Source organism: Biomphalaria glabrata, chromosome 2, assembly GCF_947242115.1.
Source record: "Biomphalaria glabrata chromosome 2, xgBioGlab47.1, whole genome shotgun sequence".
NCBI lineage: Eukaryota > Metazoa > Mollusca > Gastropoda > Planorbidae > Biomphalaria > Biomphalaria glabrata.
The window spans coordinates 3,054,894-3,075,488 of NC_074712.1; the positions used below are offsets into that span (position 1 = coordinate 3,054,894).

Consider the following 20,595-nt stretch of genomic DNA (forward strand, 5'->3'; position numbering starts at 1 on the left):
ATTTGAAAATTTGGACTCATTTTGTATTTCCGAGCAACAGTTTCTTCTTTATAAAAAAAATGACTTTAAAACTTAATTGTAGTTTTTTTTTGGATGGGGATGGGGAGGAAGTCATTGTACTTGAAATTAAAAGTACTCTTGTGAAATTAAAAGTACTCTTGTGAAATTAAAAGTACTCTTGGTCATATTGAGAGGGACTGAAACAAATGTGAACTAGTTCTAAGCAGGAAGTTCTGTATCTTGACTCATGGCAGTTATCATAAAGTCTTAGCCGATTATTAAAACATTGTAGACGCTAAGCTCCATCTTCATGATCGTTGATGAACACAAGCTTTTTCTTTTTATGAACTCAAAAGATGAGAAAATCTTTAATTTAAAAAGGTGATTACATTCAAGGCATGGGTAGTCTATACTTAAATGCTATCTCACCTTGGCAAGGCCAATATTAACAATAATCAGTTGAGATGATTCTAGGTGTCACTTAACAAAGACTGCATCTCAAATGAAGACGCATGACGCGTAGGACGTAATCATCTTCTTTTTTTCAAGTAACGTCTGTATTATATAACATAAGATAAGAGATTAGAAACAAGATTAATACAGCAACTGGAACCAATGATGACTTGCTAGCAGAGAAGCGATGGGAAGACAACATAAAAAAAATGGACAGTCTGTCATGAATGAGATTCTATCCACAGAGTAAGACTGAGAACAATGAAGAAAGGTTGTCAACAGATCTTGTGTGGTACCCCAATGGTTCAATAGACTAAGTTGAAGGCCAATATTAGAATATGCATCCTCTGTTTTACTATGTGAGTAAATGGCTTTCTGTAAGTCATTTTGTCTATTTTTCTCATTTGCACTCTATGTATTGGTCAGTCAAAACGCTCTAACGTTAGCATCATGCACGAAAATACAAAAGAAGCAATTACAGATCTTAAGCATTAAGCCCAGGTCTCTGTAGGCAACCCAGACATTTTAACATTTCAAACAGGAGCTTGTCATATAGATAATATATTGACACACATTCAATGGCATGTCTATCCTTTTGCACCTGCAGACGACCCTATATATATATATATATATATATATATATATATATATATATATATATATATATATATATATATATATATATATATATATATATATATATATATATATATATATATATATATATATATATATATAGGAATGAAAATGCTCTAATAGCATTAGGGAAGAAGGAGCTTTTGTACAAATTTGTCCTAGCCTACGGAACAAGGAATGTGCCATTATCTTTGTGTCTTTCAGAGTATTTTATTAGATTTTGTATTTGAAGATTATGGTTCAGTGTTTTATGTATAATTGCTACTTTACTTTTGAGTCTTCTTTTCCGAAAAACCTAGGACCCCAGGTTCGGGAGCCAAGCCCTTACAACTGTGAATTACACAAAACAATAGGCTACATTAGATTCTAGATCTATAAGCAAACAAAATATAATAATTCTTTCAGAGACCATCTAGAGAACTCTTGAGTTTATATCTATATTCTTTTAAAAAAAAAAAAGATACATTTTCACTTCTCGGAAATTAGTTTTGTTTTGTACGGCAGTTTTTATCTGGCTACAAAAACAATTGTTGACAAGATGGCGACCACGTTACCTCAAAACTGAAAAAAGTAGTTGATCCAGTCTAAATTTTTTTAGAGTAGATTTAAACAAATATTGTAACTTCGTTTGGTGACGTATTTTTATTTTCCTTAGACTTAGACGCCTAGAGTAGACTAGTACTAGTAGACTGTCCTAGATTCTAGAATTAGAGTAGAGACAGTAGTACTCAGTACGCACTGTCAGTGTCTGTACTGTTACTGTACTGTACACTAACACTGTAACACTACTCTGACTACTGTAACTGTAAGTCAACTGTAACTGTAAGAAACTACTTTTTACTGTAGGCAGTTTTACTGTTAGTGTAGCCAGTGTAGGCGCCCTGCTAGCTAGGCTAGAGGGCTAGGCCCTAGCCGCCCTACTCCTAGCCAGGCGGACCTAGGTCTAGTATTTTAGTAACTCACTCTAGAGTAGAGTAACTGAAAATGTCCTAAAAACTATGATTGAAAAAATGAATTTAATTTATTATAACCATGGCATAATAGATACTAGATCTAGTACTTCGATAGACTCTAGATAGAAACTTGAAATTTGGAACATGTATAATATACCACTACATTATATATGATTTTTAATTTGATGTTTCGTCTCACAGTCACATGCGGCTAACATTCATTTACACTTACAGCTTCAAATCTATTTATATTTGTAAATTGACTTCGATCCTTTTTCTAGAATGCAGTTTGGTAGAAAGGAGGCGCTGTGGCTGAGCAATAAAGCGCTTGGCTTCTGAATCGGAGGTCCTGGGTTCTAATCCTGGTGAAGACTGGGATTTTTATTTTGGGATCCTTGGGCGCCTCTGAGTCCACCCAGCTCTAATGGGTACCTGACATTAGTTGGGGAAAAGTAAAGGTGGTTGGTCGTTGTGCTGGCCACATGACACCCTCGTTAAACGTAGGCCACAGAATCAGCTAGTCTAGCAGTTTATAGGTCAGTAGAGTAAGGATGTCAAAGTACCTACTAGATCTAGAATTTAAAAGTTCTATATTTTCTACCAATCTTAAAAATGCTATGTAGTCTATTATAAGTCTATAAGAGTATTTATATTTTTAGCTTAAAGATTTCATTACATTTACTTCATTTAGATTATTAGCGATTATAAGTAAGTAAAGTTCCCCTTCAGATCTTGCAATATAAAGATCTAGGCAGGGCAGTTTGGAAGCCAAGCACTTTGTTGTATACAAAAACCTATTGATTATGTTGATCTTATGTCCAGATCTATTGAAGATGCGTACCATACCACTTAAGCATGAATTTTAGTGACATAGATCTAGATATATCTAATCATTCTAATGTCTAGAAAAGTCTGTAGAGCTAGATGTGCGCTAAATCTTGTGAAGATGGTTCACCCATAAGTGAAAAGTTATTGAATTAGAGTGACTTAGAACTACAAAATATCTAGTGTTTATTTATAAATTCTTTATTTTTATATGTATATATATATATATATATTCTCTAAGAAATCGGAGGTGTCTTTTTTTGGGAGGGAGAGGAGGTTAAAACAGAATAATGAAGCCCTCAAAATATTTTCTTTTTAAGAATATAAGTCATTATAATAACAAATTTTCTGGATCTTTTGAGTTTTATTAAAATTAAGTTTATTTATTTAGGAACAAAAAAAATGTTTAAACATAGAAATGTAAATATTACTGGCCCTGTTTCTAAGAGCATTTTATAAATCAGAATGCAAGCCATAATGATACAGAGGAACAAAAATCTACTTTCCCACCACAGAGAAAAATATATTATTATTTGTCACTATAGGCATCTCTCTAAGAAAGTGTTTTAAAAAAAATGGAATTGCAAGTTTCTTTGATGAAATTTTTGAATAAAATATTTAAAAAAAAATGGATTATTGTTTTGAAATGAGTCATTACTGATTGTAAGTTATCGTTAGCGAGCCGACTGCGGCGTAGCATACGCCTCCATATCTTTTTTTTTTCTCTGAGCCTCGCTCTCTGTCACTGCGAAAGTTACATGTGGTAACTCTAGCCCGACTTTCATGAGTTTTTCATCATGCTGTACCGCATGGTTAGGCCACGAAGAGAATTATATATATATATATATAGATTACTTCTACATTTTCTTTGGACCGCTGTTGATAATGTTGTTTATGTTCTGGGTGGGATGCTCATTGCTGGTAAAAAAAAATTATGATCTCCACATTCAAAAACCAATTATAATTGTTTTAAAACTGTACAAATCAATACAGCCAAGAGAGATTATTTAGTATTGCTAAGTGTTCAAACTCTAGTGACATTTAGTATAAAACAATATTGCTTTCTATGTATCTGTTTGCTGTTGTATCACACATACATGCACACACACACATCATATACTTCCTTCTTAAAAAATGTAATATCTCCTAAAATTTTGTCTTGAACATATAATATTTACATAAGATTTTTACCAAATTATTACATTTTTACTATCTTTACTATTTTAACTGTGAATAGACCTTGTTTTTAATGATTTAACTGTATAGAATTTAGCCCTTGTTATGTAAAGGGAGAGTGATCCTTAAAGGATTACGGGTACGACATGGCCTAAATTGTGCAGATGTGCCTAAACTCAAACTCATTAACTAGGTCTAGACCAATCAAACACATCATTTGTAGCATCATAGTTCTACTAGGCCTGTATACCTCTATGGTTACATCAAGGTACATAGGGCTGATATAAAGTATTTTTAGCATCTTTTGATGTACATCAATTATTGAAGTCTTCTTGAATCTATTCCACTTACATGTCAGAGAAAATAAAGACTTTTTAAGTAGAAACATAATGGAAAAAATAATGCACAGGCCTTTGTGTGCTCCTGACCATATGGCTTAAGCTTACAGTGGGTCATTAGACTAATCGTAATGATCTGCAGTAGAGTCTGAGAGAACATTGTGAATTTATCATTTTGTCGTTTTTTTTTAATTAAAATTCTTTTTTTTTTTTTCAGGAACTACTTTTTTGTACAGTTACTATAAGGCCAAAATGTGTATTAACAAAATTGTGAAGATTTGTCAACAACTCATTGAAACTGCTATGAACAATCATCTACTTCTGTATTGAGCCTACAACTTACCTGTAAACAGACCGTTCAACTCCACAGCAGTGAGAAAGGAGCAATGGTTGTAGCATCTGACATTACATTACACTTTCCAAGTTTAAAACAAAACATGGCATTGTTGATCTGTTGCCGTTTAGACTTAAATACTTAGCACTGATTCGTTTAGTGACAAGGATATTTTCAAATACCACATGGCTGATCACACAGGGGGAAAATTGTCTCAGTGTTCGATGTGCAATGATCTATTCCTCATAAGTACAAATGCAAACTTGTGCACATCCTATGAAAATCTCTGTTTACTATGTAAACAGATAACTCTTGGAGAATTTTCATTTAATCGAGAAGGACTTGCAGAAGATAAAAAATTTCAATGTGCCCTCTGCAATCAAAGATTTGACATTCTTTATGAAATGAAGAAACATTTAACAAAACATGTCCAGGAAATCTCAATCAAGTCATCTGTACATAGCCCCATTTTATCTCTGCCAGCTGCTCTCAAAGTTCAGTTTACATTTAATAACAAAGTTGTCACATTGGCAACTGATGTTTCTGGAAAGGAGACCGTGCATGACTCAAAGCTAAAAAAACAGGAACTGACACTTACGGATATAAAATTGTATACCTGCAATCTCTGTGATAAAAATTTTTCCTCCAATTCACATTTGAAGAGGCACATCACCATTCACTCCGGTGACAAGCCGTATAAATGTTCAGCTTGCTCCAAAGGTTTTTCGGATAGTTCAACTCTGCATAAGCATTCCCGAGTGCATATGGAAGGAAAGTGTTTTACATGCAAATTTTGTGATAAAGAGTTTGGAGATAGGACCAGCTTAAAGCAGCATGAATCTTTTCACTTAGGGGGAAGACCATACCATTGCCCGGACTGTGGTAAAGACTTTACACACAGGTCAGCGCTGAGAACACATCGATTCATCCACAGGAGTGATAAACCTTTCAAATGTCAACAATGCGATAGACAGTTCTCTCAGAATGCACACTTAAAGGATCACCAACTGGTCCACACAAGAGAGAAACGTTTTCAGTGCGACTTGTGTCATAAAATGTTTACACTGGAATATGCACTTAAAAGGCACCATAAAATTCACACTGGGGAGAAGACGTTTCAGTGCCAGAGGTGCCTGAAATTTTTTTCTCGAATTGATCATCTCAGGGAACACCTAATTATTCACACAGGAGAAAAGCCGTTTGAGTGTGAGGTTTGCAAGAAGACATTTTCTCATAACTCAAATTTGAAAAAACATTATTTAGTGCATTTCAAGAATTGAAAAACTCAATGTGACTTTAATCGATCTTGTATCTTTACAGCAACATTGAAAGAGACTGAGTCACCTTTTGTCATCTGTGAGGTAGTTTGACATGTTTTCTCTATTTTGATTAACATTCCAAAAAATTCAAAAAATTGTTAATATTAAAATAAATATAAAATTGCATTGAAGGGACCATAAAAATAGGTTGAGTAAAAAAAAAAGGCGGCTGTAACCTTATTCCCAGTCAATTGTGTATAGGCTATAACCTTATTCCCAGTCAACTGTGTATAGGCTGTAACCTTATTCCTATTCAACTGTTTATAGTCTGTAATCTTATTCCCAGTCAACTGTGTATAGGCTGTATTGTAACCCTTTCCTCCACTGTGTTTATGCCAAAATCGTATTCCCAGTCTTAATTGTATATATTAGGAAAGTGAAAATGTCTTACAGAAACATATTTTAATTTTTAAATACTTAATTTAAGGGAAGATAGATAAATAGCTTAAAAATTATTTTTAGGAGTAAATTAAATTTAAACTTTTAATTTATCAAAAGTTAAGCTTCTGTGACTAAAATTTAAATTATCATTTGAATAACTTTCCCGTCATTCTTTTGGTTCAGTGATAGGTAGCCTCTATTAAAACAGCCCATTTTTAAGGTTTCATGTTTTAGTCAGGATTGGACTACTGCACACTAGTCACTCAAACATATCTAACAATAGATTGGATAGTTATAAAATTAAACTTTGTGTTTAGATATCCATCTTCCAGTGTATAAATTGGTTGTTGTGAATTGACGCAAAGAAATAACCAAATATTTCTTTGATTTGATTTCAGTAATACTGGTGTATAGTTTTTAAAGATACCTAGTAGAATTTCAAAATACAGGAGGTTCTTGGGTTACATCCAGTGGCATAGCAAAGGTACTCGGGTTCAAGAATATTTTGGTGGGCCCCCTTCCCCCAAATAAGAAAAAATTAGTGTGTGGCAAAAAAATTAAGTAATCTAAAAGTATGAAGTACATTTACCAGAAAACATTCCAATGCAAGGATTGTACTTTTTTTTTATAAGTAAAAATGTCGTTACTTTTGATTAAGTTAGGACTCCATACCAGCCTTTAACAAAATTAAACCATTTACGGTACACGTTTCAAATGAAAATGTAAAACTATTAAACATTAACAAGAACTATCATCATCTTGTTCTATATCAATTATTTAACAGTAAATAGCATATATATTTATTAACTAAAAGTGCATTTTTCTGGCCTTCTAAGTAGCAAAGTCAGAATCCTGCCACTGGGCGTGTATTTCTAAACTTTTGGCTGTTTCTGTCTCAATGGAAAGAAGATCAAGGGAAGCTATCTTGCTCTGTGTCATAGAAATTCTTACATTTTGATCAGTTTCGAGAATAACCTGCTGAACTTCTCTGCATTTTGATTATTTATTTTCAAAACTAGTTAGTGATATGCTCACCAATTTTGCCTTTTAACTTTCTGCAACTGTGTAGAGCAAAAAAAAAAAAAACGGGTTCACACTGTAAAATCGATCTACTTAAAAAGCCCTAATTTTTACACTCCCTAAAGTCATTCTTTGTAACTCTTCTCCAGTTGAATTTCTGCTTTTATTGAGATCTTTCCGAAATGTTTGAAATTACATTGTTTGCTTAAATTTTACAATTTTGTACCCCACTAGTTACATCAATCCCAAGTTAAAATGTTTTGTGGTTATGATACATGTCTCGTATTCTATATTGATTATTTAAAGCCTTAGTTTTGTATCTTCAGGATTCGCTTTAAACTTCCAGATTCACATGCTCCGGTATCTCCTGCACCTTCTGCAGCTTCTTCCTCCCAATAATCAGGTTTTCTTTGTCATTTCTGTTTAAGTTAGTAAATAACCACATTGTATATTTTCTTCATTTAACTTGACCTATTTTCCAACGTATACCAAAAATCAGTTTACTTCCGACATCATAACTTGTGGACCCCCTTAATACACATTTCTTATTCATTTCCATTTTACTATGTCATTTATGTTGTTTTTTCATATATATCAAAAAATATATATGACTAAGGTTTTAACAAGATTCTACATCAATATTTTTTAAATGTATTAAGTCTAAACATTCACATCATTGGCACTGGGACATTTCACATCAGCGACGACTTCTTTTTCATTACTTCTAACAAGTTTTTTACTATCTGAGCTGTAAGGGAAACCCAGTCTTTTTTCTTTGTGAAGTGTTTGTTTATTATTAGGTCTTCCTTTAGTTTTTACTTTTCCCAACATTACATTATTAAATGTATCAGTTGTAACTTTAGATGAGTCAGCAATATCACTACCAGACAGATTGCTTTCAATACTATGAACTACAAAGGGTTGAGCATGAATAACACTTGTGACTCTTTCAACATTCTGCTACTTAATATCATTTAAATGACAGGACACTTCCTGAGAGGTTGTGGCAATAGGAACAAACTCTTCATTAATACACTCACCCTGCATACTAATATTTGTTTTAGCCAAGGCCTCTGCTACATTAGTAATAACAAATTCCTCATTAGCCCTGATATGATAAATAAATGTCTTCAACTGTTCAAGCTTTACTAAAAAATGTTGTTCCCCCATATTCTGATACAGACAGTTTAGTTCATTAGCCAGCTCCTGTATAATTTTAAATTGCATTTTGCTGTCTTTGCACTAATGGTGTATGTACTCAAATTCTTCATCCCTAAATTACTAAAAGATTTCTTTTGGAAATGGTACCCAGCAGTTCTGAAGAAAGTTTATGTCTCAAAGAAAGAATATGTCTGCAAGGCAATACAAATTTAGTGAAGAAAATACAAGTGCAAGATTCCATGCTCACCACATATGAATTGGTGTCATTAGAATTACTAGTATCAGAAATAGACAAAATGATGAGTCTGCATTATAGTTAAATCTTTTAAATATAGAAATCTGATGGCCCACTAACTCTGCTCCAAATGGTGTTAGTATATTCTTGTACAAAATAAGCAAATGTGTGTCTGGTAGTGTTGAATAATGTTTGGTTATTTTATGGATGTGGTGTTGTGCTGATTTTATTTAAGATAGATCTGAATCAAACAAAAGTAGCTTAGTTACACATACTGAGAGTGTTGTGTGGCTATCTAGGTGCTTTTTTATCCTTGAATGATAGGATTCTACATGATTTGTAGTTGTGATATGTAGAGATGCAACATCTGTATTTCTACATGCCGCCCACTTGTCAGAAAGTGACCACCAATTAATTTGAAAGTAGCTTTCAACATTGGGACATGCTCAATCTATAAGAGTGTTCTTTAAATAGATCAAAAAAAATTTATTGGTTAATTCCTTTGAGACATTTGTGTTTAAATACGTTTTCACTGCTGTCATTGTGCTAAATTAGCACAGGCGAATTAAAGATTGAGGGAAACATTGCTTGATTGCACCTATTTTACTAAAATCTTTATCTACAAAAAAAAAAAAAAATTGAAGTCATAATACACTTAAACATTCAGAAAAATTCCAACACTCTCATTCCTTACAAAAGCATGCAACACAGTTTACACCATTACCATTCGCATCAATACACATAACATTCAACAACGGAAATAAATACTCATTGACTTTATAAGTGCAATCTATTATCAATATGGTTTTGTTGGCTTTAAGTGAACCTATCATTTCCTTGGTCATGTATGCCAAATATAAAAATTCATTATTTGTTGTCACACCATATTTCACCATGTCACCACCAACCTTTATGTTGTTAAGAATGTTTTCTACTCCTTTACTGTCAGTGCAGGGATCTTTCAGTTTTCTCCTATAATTTTTGACGTCCTTCTCAAGAATACATTTAGTCTGTTTTTGCTTAGTATATGTATCTTTCACAGCTTAATGTTAATAATGTAAGGTACTGACCTCAAAACAGTTGATCCTTCTTGCAGGACGTTCTCTCTGTCAAATGTTATGTGGTCGTTTGGTTGAAAGTTTCAACCTATAATACTTTGTCGTAAAATGGCAACAAAATACCTTTTGTTGTAATGATTTCACGTATAGTGGAAGATTTCTGGAAGAGGCTTTTCTTGTAAGGCTTTATTTGAGGCTTTGTCATTCAGAGAGGCTATGAATAATTCATCACAGGCCTGAAATAATAGGGAAAATCTATTATCTTCTTAAAAGTCTTATTAAATTTAACAGCTGTATACAAAAAATATAAAACATTCTAAACTTAACTTCTTTGTGTACAAAAAAACAACAACTTCTGTTGCTTCATAAATGGAGAAAGTTAAAATATCTCTCGGTATATTTATTTCCGTCTAGGCCTACATATTTATTTTCATTCAAAATTACGTGCTACCTATTGTATCTTTTAATAATACAGACATTACTTCAAAAAAGAAACAATATGTATTAACACTAATCACAGGGTTAGTAGCACTTTTTCATGACAAGATTTTAGGAGGGTTTTTAAGGAGAAACTTCATGGTCGCAGAGCTTTATTAATGTTTATATTAGTATTAAAAACCCCACGTAGCAGTACGTTAATTCAACTTTTTAGCAAAATGTTATGCACAAAAAGACAGGAAAACAACAAATAAATTTATTACACATGAATTGATGAATATGATGTAAAAAAGTCATAATAAATATTTTTAACTTTTTAAAATGAGACATAAAAGCTATGACCATCTTATCAAAGAAAATATACAGTTCACCATAAAGTTATGTACAAACAAAACAGCATTTATACACATGAATCATTTACTTCATTTTTATAAAATATTGGACACTATTTATTTTCTCCTGAATTGTTTTCTCAACATTTTTCAACTCCTCAGTCTTTTCTTTAGCAGTTCATTTTAGATGATGCTTTTGGTGACAAAGGTGAGACCTTTCTTTTTATCTGCTTCAAAAAGATATTCATCTGCTGTCTCATTGAGGCTTTGTATACCACGCTCAATTGCCATTTTCCTTTTCTTCAGACATGGCCTAAATTGTGCCAATGTGCCAAAAAACTCAAACTCCGACAAATGACCTTTTCTTCTAGAAGTTTTCTTGAGAATTCAGTCTCTAATTTTTTTATTTTTGCCTCTAGATTTAGTTTGTAATTCTGATGGGCACTTGAGCAGGATAACATCAGTTTTTGGCAAACAACAAAATTTTTTATCCCACCTATGTTGCAAATGTGGTCACAAATGCTTCTCCTTGCGATAAGGCTTCTTTCAGCCAAGTTTATTTCTGAAGTTCGTTTGTTCACAGAGAATCCCCTTTCCACATCTGTCTGTCCATGAGACAGTAATAACAGTTGTGACACTGCTTCCCAGGCCAGATTTTTGTCTGAATTAATAGTAATCCTAAACCAAAATTCATCCAGATGTCCATTCCTATTGAAGCTGGCTAAGCTACCATCTATTGTCTTTTCCTCAATAAATTATTAAATGTTACATATTGCTCAAAAGCAGAATCACAACTGTGAATATTGAAGGCTCGCAGCACAGAGAGACAGTCTTTAAAAGTTTGTGACCAAACATGCTTGGTACTTGAGTAAGTAGCCAGAGGGATTAAACAGGTGATAGATTTCCCTAGATGTCACTAACAAGTACTGCAATGGAGATTTTGTTTTTATTAGATCTACACACAGTTTTAATAAAATAAATTTGCAAGAGTCTTTAACTTCAAGTACCTGCCTTTCACTCATAGCCTTTTTAAGTTTGATCAATTCTGCCTGCAAAATCTCTATCAACTTGGCACATGAAGAGTCTGACACATTGAAGCCTCCATCTACAGCTTTCATTCCTTTGAAAACCAGCACAAAATAAAATGATTTGAATGAAAAGAAATGAAAAAGCTAAGCATAAATGAAATAAAAAAGGTTTTAGCATCTAAAGATCTATAGTCTAGTTACTAGTAAGTCTAAGTCTAGTAAATCATTGTAAAATCAACAATGTGCCTTTTAAGAACTACAAGTAACAAACAAAACATGATGCTTCTCTTCATGCTTCTTGATATATTCTTTGAATGCAATAAAATTGTGGAATGATTTTCCTTCCATGTTGTTTTTTTAAATTAATGATATACAAAGTTAACTGGGGTTAGACCGGAAGTCTACTGACTAGGAACAGGGTTAAAGCCTTTACACAGTTGACTGAGAATAGGGTTGAACCCTATTCCCAGCTGGTTGGAAATAGGGACTTCGAAAAAAAAAATTTTGCAAATGTGATTTTGTGGGTCCAGCTGCCAAAATAGTAAAAATATATTGTATTTTTCAACACTTCTTACTCAGCTCCTAATTAAGTCTTAGCTTTCAGATTTGGAAAAAAATAAAGCTTAGAATATAATGCTTGAGGGCCCCTATCAGTTTACATGAGATATAATAAAAATTTTCTTTTAATATAATTTCAAAACTTAGAATACTTACATGCAAGAAAGTTACTTTGTTCTGTTCCACTAAAAATTTTTTTTTTTAAATCCTTGTAATGTATTGATATGAGGAATTTCAAAGCAATAGAATAATATTTGATGAAGTTATCTATATATTATTATATGTTAAATGTTGGGCAGCTGAAAAAAAAATACTACCGGTAATAATATTGTTTATAATTTTACTTACAAATGGCTTTTAATGCCCTCCTGGTGTGTACTTATCCCTTCTGTAGCTGCTGTGATATCTAGGAACCTTTTTTTATTGGCTCTTAATCTTTTTCTTCTCTTCTTTGTGCTGCTTCTGACGACTTGATGTTGGGGTTGAAATACTTTTGGTATGTGTAATATCCAGGTTCTATATCGAGGTATTCCAAACATTTAAAGATGTTGATCCATCATTGAAATAAGAAATAGCACTATACACTGCCTCTTCTTTCTCTACATACAACTCTTGAGGACATCTTTCCCAAATCAATTTATTCAAATTTTCATTTCTGTTTCTGTGTATTGCCATTAGTGCATTTCGCAACAGCTCATCATTTGCCAGATCTTCAAAAACAGGTTCCAAAAATGTTATTGCTGCTTCAAAAAGACCATTTTTATGTTTGTAAGACTTTGGGTCAAGTTTGTATTTGCACCGAGAGTTGTCAGTTATCATGTCTTGGTATTTTTTTCAGATGATCCAACATGAATAAGGACAGCTTTGACGTTTGCTTTCATCTCAGCCAAATTACCACTATTCTGACGGATAGCAATTCCAAAGTAATTTTTGAGTGTGTCTATTTTTTTGCTGGTTAATCTGCTCAAGCCACCTCAGTCTTGTCCTGCATTTTTACTGGATGTGGCCTACGCATTCCAGTTTTTCTATAGCATAGGCTTCTTTCCATGTGACTTAGAATCAATTACTTTTTTGTATGAGGAAGAATCTCTGTCACCTAAATAATGAGTGTATCAGAGGTTTCTGGTTTCTACAGAGCACATAAAAATGTTGACTGTACCAGTGACTTTCATCGCTCCAGCACTACCTGCATGGTTAATTTTACAATTGTGTTGTAATCTCCAGGACTCATATTCAACTGTTCCCTTTCTTTTTTCCCAATGTTGACATGTCTTAAAAATATTGGAAAGAATTTTGTATCAATACACTTTCCATTTTCAACAATTTTCCGTTACCACTCCATGATGACTAGAATGACCCCTGCGCTGCCAGTTCCAAAAGTTAACTTCATTATCTTCCAAATGTTCACATTCTCCCTTGATATGAAGCACATAGTGTCCTGTTAAATATTTCACATTTTATTAAGTCTCCGTCAATAAATAGAAACAAATCTAAGAAGGTGACTGAAGTGAAAATGTTATTATCGAGAAAAACACCCTTAAAGAAACAAGTCAAATGATTTTTACAGAATTTTTTCAATACCTAGGACCTATTTTTTCAGTTAATTCTTTTTCCTTGCTAGCTTAAGCTGCTCTCCTTAAGTGAAATCTGTTGTTTTTTTCTTTTCTTGTATACACGGAGTTTCAAAGCTGCTTTTTTTAGTTCCCATTTTTTCCAAGTTGTTGACTAGGAATAGTGATGGAGAAATGTAATCATTTTTTAAGTCATACAAAAATCCCTAAAAATGAAATTCTCTAACAGAGCTAAAAACTGTTTTTCAGTTCTTTGTCTCTGTATTCTCAATTACTCTGAATTATGAAAACTCCATAGCATGGAAAATCATCATCTGTTTTGTGTTAAACTTGCTTTACAATTGATAGAACTTTAAAAAAAAATCTATTAAAAACACAGAACTTGGGTTTGAAAATTTCCCAAAAGTTTTTATGACAATATAAGAGCTGGCATTTTTAAATTCTCACAAAACTAAAATGGTTTTGACTGTTTATTAAAAACTCGTCATCTGTGTGAGATGTATAAAATATGGTTATACAACGAAACTCAAGGCAAACAACTTAAATACAGTTTAGAAGTCTTGCTTTTGTTTAGGCATGCCTTCGTAACTCGATTGTAAACAAGGCGTGCTTAGCATCTCTGACTATATCTCTGTGAATCCTAAGCCTGAATTGTTTCTTTGGGGGGGAATTACCAGTTTTCATTTCAATGTCTTTGTACTCTGAATATACCAATGAAGATTCCATAACATGAAAAATGATCCACACAGGCCATTTTTTTTTTTGGTTTTAACTTTTGTCCTGTAGTTGGAAATTAGGAAATCCATTTTGTCAACCCCACCCATGAATTCATTGTGAACTTGCACACATTTGGGACTGTTGACCTGAATATGAGATTTTGTACTTTCACTCCATCTCCTAACAGTGTCTATGTCCTCAAGTCTTAACACATTTGGGTCTGTTCAACTGAATATGAGATTTTGTACTTTCACTCCATCTTCTAACAGTGTCTATGTCCTCAAGTCTTAACACATTTGGGTCTGTTCACCTGAATATGAGATTTTGTACTTTCACTCCATCTCCTAACAGTGTCTATGTCCTCAAGCCTAACAAGGCTAGATGCAAAAGTGACAGCGCACATGTCCATCCATCACATTATACAAACATCTCCCTCTGATGAAACTTCTTTCCTTTTGCTTTTTTTTTTTTCTGATCCTAAAAGGGCAGCTGAAAAACATTAAATAAAAAGTCGGAAAGACATAGTGAAAGGGAAACACTCAGTCTTGATACACATGATACAATAAAAGTATCTACAAAAACTTTTTTTTTTCTCTCACCATCCTTCAATTCATTTGTTCTCTTGCAGTGTTTATAGACTGAGGCTCTTGATGACAAATATCATATAATCCTTTGTCTCATCTGTCTCTATTCATATGCTGTCTGATTAAAGCCATCAATATCCCATTGCCAATTTCCTCTTTTTTTTTAAAAGTTTTTATTTCTTTATTTATTTTTCATGATGATTTGGATTCAATTTTTTTTCCTTTAAGAAATAGTTTGTAAGGGGCAGCATTTGTTCAATTTTAAACTCTTGCAGCCACAATTTTTTTTTATTTCTTGTTGTCAAAATGTAATGAGAATGATTGAAACATTTATTGTAGATTAAATACTATTAACTTATTAGAGTGAAGCATTAATACTATTACTTTATTTTAGTAACACGACTTTGTAACAAGTCTCCATTCTTTTCCCTATGTTGCTAGTCACATGCATCTCTCACACTTTTAAATCAGAAAATTGATTCCTCATCAGTGCATGAACAAACAAGGCTGGTCATGTGCATAGCGCAAATACATTTTTAAAGAGGACTATTCTCTCATCAGCATATTTCAAAATGTTTTGTTTGTCCAACAAATGAAATAATTAAAATGATAAACGAAACTTAAGTCCCTTGGCTATGTATTGTATATCTTGTTATAAATGGGGTTCAGTTTTTCTGTGAACATTATTTTATGAGTGATATGTCAGCAACATTCTGTCCACCCAGGCATTTGTTGGGGAAACAGGACATTTTGATTCTACTGCGTTTAATGTTAATCGGCCAAATATTTAAAATTACAAGGACATTAACTCAGGAAACTAAAAAGAATATATATATATAAAAAATGGCCATGAAGATGACAAAATAGCAGTTTCTGGATTTTCTCACTGGCATCCTCAGGATGTGAGGGCCATAAGACTGCATGTTGCAACTGGTCTGTCAGTTGACCCACTTGGTGGGACAAACTGGCCAGTTGTTGATATAACAAGGAGATGTTCGTGGGGGCATCTTCAGGATGTGAGGGCCTTAAGACTGCATGTTGCAATTCACATTAGTTGACTCACTTGGTGGGATCTACTCAGAAGATGGTTGGGGGGGGGGGGGAAATCCTCAGGAATAAACTTGCCATACAATTGACAGAACTTTTGAAAAAAAAAATGTCTATTAAAAAACTCGGGACTTGGGCATGTGTAGTAGTAGATACTGGGCACAGAGCCATAGTAGTTTAAACTAGGGTACCTTTATAAAGAAGAGGTTGTAACGAGACAATACAATAGGTCAAGTTAGCACACATCTCTTCTCGATGTCATTCGAAGACCTCTGGTATCGAAGCAGTAAATCACAAACTAATTTCAGACATTCAGTTCAAATGACTTATCAAAAAACGTTTTTAACTTTGTCTTGATTTAATCTCTTTTCATGATCTTCATCGTCTTCTTAGCTGGAAAGAGGCAAGATAACTGCATAATTTCAACCACTGGTGGAAGTCTCAATGTTATTATTAAATTATTACACACTTATCAATCATGCCACAAATGCCAGTCAGATATTTATAAGCTGCAAGAGTTGTACTAGAATAATGCAAATTTATTTCTAACATGTTTTAATTAAAGTTGTCACCAGCAAATGATTGTCACTCAAGTATAGCTACAATATATGTAGTGCCAATGTTTTCCGTGCCACTTCTTACTGGTCCATTATTTGTTTATTTATTGTAGTCATTATGTATAAAGGAATGGTATGCATATTACTTATTAATTACACTCATATTTTATATAGTTTCTGGCTTGTTTATCAACAAAGATAAACTTAAAAAGAAGTTGAACATTATTCATTCCTGAAATATTATTTAAAAAAAAAAACTGTTAGTATAAAAAAACATTCAATGTGTGTAAACATTTCATACTGTGTGGCAGAATATTTTATTCATTTTTTAACAGGGTGAAAAGTTATAAAAAAAAAAAAAAAAGACATTCCAACTAAAGATGCAAAGGTTATTAACTCTTTCTCTCCTAACCGACGATACAAACGTTGATTCCATCAGAATGTGGTAAATAATTACGGAGAGAAAGAGTTAACCAATAGTAATGTTTGACTTGTATAATATGTTATTATTTCCCCTGCTGGGGCCAGATACAAGGTTCAGCTTGTGCTCTTTCAACATAATTCAATCAAACCAGAATACTAGAACCAATGTCTCAGTTTGGGCTCTAAACATTGACATTTGAAATTGATAAATCAAAGTTGTTCACATTATCTCCCAGAGTAGTTTCACTCTCATTCATTCCAGAATTTTGTTTGAAATGTTTTTTAATGACAATTAGAATGTACACTTTTTGTAAACAGCAAACATTTCACGTATTGACCTAGTTTGTACAAATGTTTAATTTTAAGATGTTTGATATTTGCCATTGCAATCTATCAGTTTGATTGGAAGTTGCTTGGATTCAAATAAATCAATTTTGATTGTAATTTTTTTTCAAATGGTATTTTTTCTTTTTTTACTTTTTGTTTTTGTTAACAAAAATAAAATATTATTTTTCTCTTTTTTAAAGATGTTTTGTCACATTTGTATATGTCATTCTATGCTGTGTAAACTAAACCAAGTCTTCAGTTGCTGAGACTCCCTCTACAGACACAAAGATGTGAGAGATGTGTGAATTCACCAACATATAGGCACCTCACATGTATTAGACTAATACATTTTGTCATCATTTCAATATAAAAGTTAGTATTTACTACGTAATTCTAAACTTTATAAGATACATATATAAGCAATATTAAATATTTTGCAATCAAACAGAATTCAGAATGAATCGACACCTATAAATTTTTAGTTATTAAAATTGATAATATAGTCATTTCAATGATAAAGAAGTAAAAAAAACAATAATATATTTTCTCTAGACTATTTTGTTTAACCTGGTCTAGAAAAAAGGGGAGATAACAATGAATATCCTTAGCTAGATGGTCTTTAGGAAAAGAGTAGCGTATACTAACTTATATACATTGTTTTTTACTTGTCACATTTAAATTTCGATGTACCTGTAGTTAGATGTTCCTCTACTGTTTCTACAGCCTTGTGATTAAGTGAAAGATTCTGAAACAAAAGTAACATTCTGAGTAACTATGTTACAATTCACAACGCTAATAATGATATGATTGACTATGCTAGATCTTAAAGGAAATATTATATCCTTTTTTTAAATGCAAATAAATTTTTGTAACATATGCAAGTCAATTGCTGGTATTGTCTTCAAGACCTTGTGCATGATTATTAATGTTAACATTGTCAATCTTTATTAATACACTTTAACACTTTAAATACAGAAATAAATTAAAATTTATAGACTCCTTTTTATACAGATGCATCTAAAAATTCAAAATGTAATAGATGCCTGTACTCTTTGAAATCAGATCCTTAGAATTTAAATAGTATGAAATCGTTTTAAGCACCAATTTTAAAATGAGTTTAATAAAAGATGTTTCTAGACCAATGTAATAAAAGATGTTTCTAGACCAATCTAATAAAAGATGTTTCTAGACCAATGTAATAAAAGATGTTTCTAGATCAATGTAATAAAAGATGTTTCTAGATCAATGTAATAAAAGATGTTTCTAGACCAATCTAATAAAAGATGTTTCTAGACCAATCTAATAAAAGATGTTTCTAGACCAATCTAATAAAAGATGTTTCTAGACCAATCTAATAAAAGATGTTTCTAGACCAATGTAATAAAAGATGTTTCTAGACCAATGTAATAAAAGATGTTTCTAGACCAATGTAATAAAAGATGTTTCTAGATCAATGTAATAAAAGATGTTTCTAGATCAGGGGTGGGCAAATTACGACCCGCGGGCCACATGCGGCCCGCCGGAATGTTTTGTGCGGCCCGCCGACACCTGCAGAAATCAGGTATTCCCACAATATATACATATAAAAATGCAAATATTAAAAACATTTATATAAATTATTGAAACTGTCTTATTATAAAAAGTTTCAAGTAAACGAAGATTGTGCTTATTGGCTATACATCAATACTCAATTGAAGACACAATCTCTGAGTGTTGTGTAGGCTTGGAACAAGATAGATAGTTTAACAACTGATGGAGCTCGATCTTTCACTGAGAAAAATATCCCAACCATATACTCTAAACATGAAAGTTTGTACAAAGTTGCATAAAATTTCAACATTACATTGATCAATGTCTGTACCATCTAAAGCCAGGGTTATTAGACATCGGTAATTCTGATTTATGAACAAAATAATTCAATGCATCCGCCAGCCTACCATGGGCAAGGCAAATGAGAAGAATATAAATAGTTATTTTACTTAAAGGACATTGACTGTGACCATGTTACCAATATTTCTAATGAAGAGTGAAAGAAAGATTTCATGTTTTCTATAATCCATATTGAAATTGGTTCTTTGCCAATGAAATTCAAATGCGTGTTAAATCCTTTCAAACAAAGCGTTCCCGTTTCTACAAGCAAGCAAAAAAAGAAAAAAGTTTTTGTCATTTTCCTTTGCTGAAAGGTGAAACTATTTCGAGTGAAATGATTAAAAGTACAACACTTATTTATAAAAGCAAATTTTAAGACGTCAAGAACCAGTCTTCAATGCCATCAGCTCACCTTTAGCGCAGAAGCTGATTCAGCTCCAGAGGACATAACTCCAAGCAAAGAGAACCTCCTGACATTATTTCCATAGAAGTCTTATAGGTGCCAGAAGCTGTATTTCAACACTTGAAAAAAACTTTGCTGCTGTTATTAGGGTACACATACATCTGTTTTTCTTCTTCTTCTTCGTTCTCATTTTACATGTTGGAGGGTTCAGTTCAGTAATCCCAAATCTGAGATGAACCGCGCATTGGCTTCCAGATCAGGCAGTTCGCCAAATAGTCTTTGCAGGGCCTTGGGACCAGAGTCTTGTTCTGGCCTCTTGATATAGTATGCAGCTTTCAAGGACATGGTCATCATTCTCTGGTGAGGCTTCACAAGGGCAGGACCCGACATTTAACTTCCGAAACATATGTTGTTTCATTTAGTGAGCAAGTTTGTTATTTTTTATAGAAGCTAAACAAGTATATTGGTCAATGTTGACTGATTAATTTGACAGTAGTCACAAGGGTAACAACTAGTAAGCTAGTTCCACAGCTCCGGAACATTATGCACGAGTGTAAGAAGTAAAATACTGCACATTAAGTAAAACAGTATATTTGTGGGGATAGTGTGATAGAAAAAGACAACAGTTAAAAAAAACCGTAAAGTTGGTTTCAAACATTGCTAACTCTTGTTGTCATTTTTCAACGTGGAGTGTGGAAAAAAAAAAGGAAAGAAACGTAAATATAATACAGTGTAAATATGAGCTAAAAGACATTCTACACAATTAGCTAGCGTATCTTTCTAAGATATATATATATATATATATATATATATATATATATATATATATATATATATATATATATATATATA

At 32.7% G+C, this 20,595-nt stretch overlaps 1 protein-coding gene across 3 annotated transcripts; it reads left to right on the top strand.

Moving 5' to 3' along the window:
* Nucleotides 1-699: 699 nt before the first annotated feature.
* LOC129924430 (zinc finger protein 239-like) lies at nt 700-17,670 on the top strand. Of its 3 annotated transcripts, none has more exons than XM_056018755.1 (2): nt 700-812; nt 4,599-17,670. In XM_056018755.1, exon 2 carries the CDS (start codon nt 4,901-4,903, stop codon nt 5,993-5,995), a length of 1,095 nt encoding a protein of 364 aa, XP_055874730.1. In that variant the 5' UTR covers nt 700-812; nt 4,599-4,900; the 3' UTR covers nt 5,996-17,670. The 3 variants fall into 3 exon arrangements, with proteins under 3 accessions (XP_055874730.1, XP_055874729.1, XP_055874731.1); XM_056018754.1 differs by lacking the exon at nt 700-812 and adding an exon at nt 1,617-1,720; XM_056018756.1 differs by lacking the exon at nt 700-812 and adding an exon at nt 1,628-1,659.
* The last annotated feature ends 2,925 nt before the right edge of the window (nt 17,671-20,595 follow it).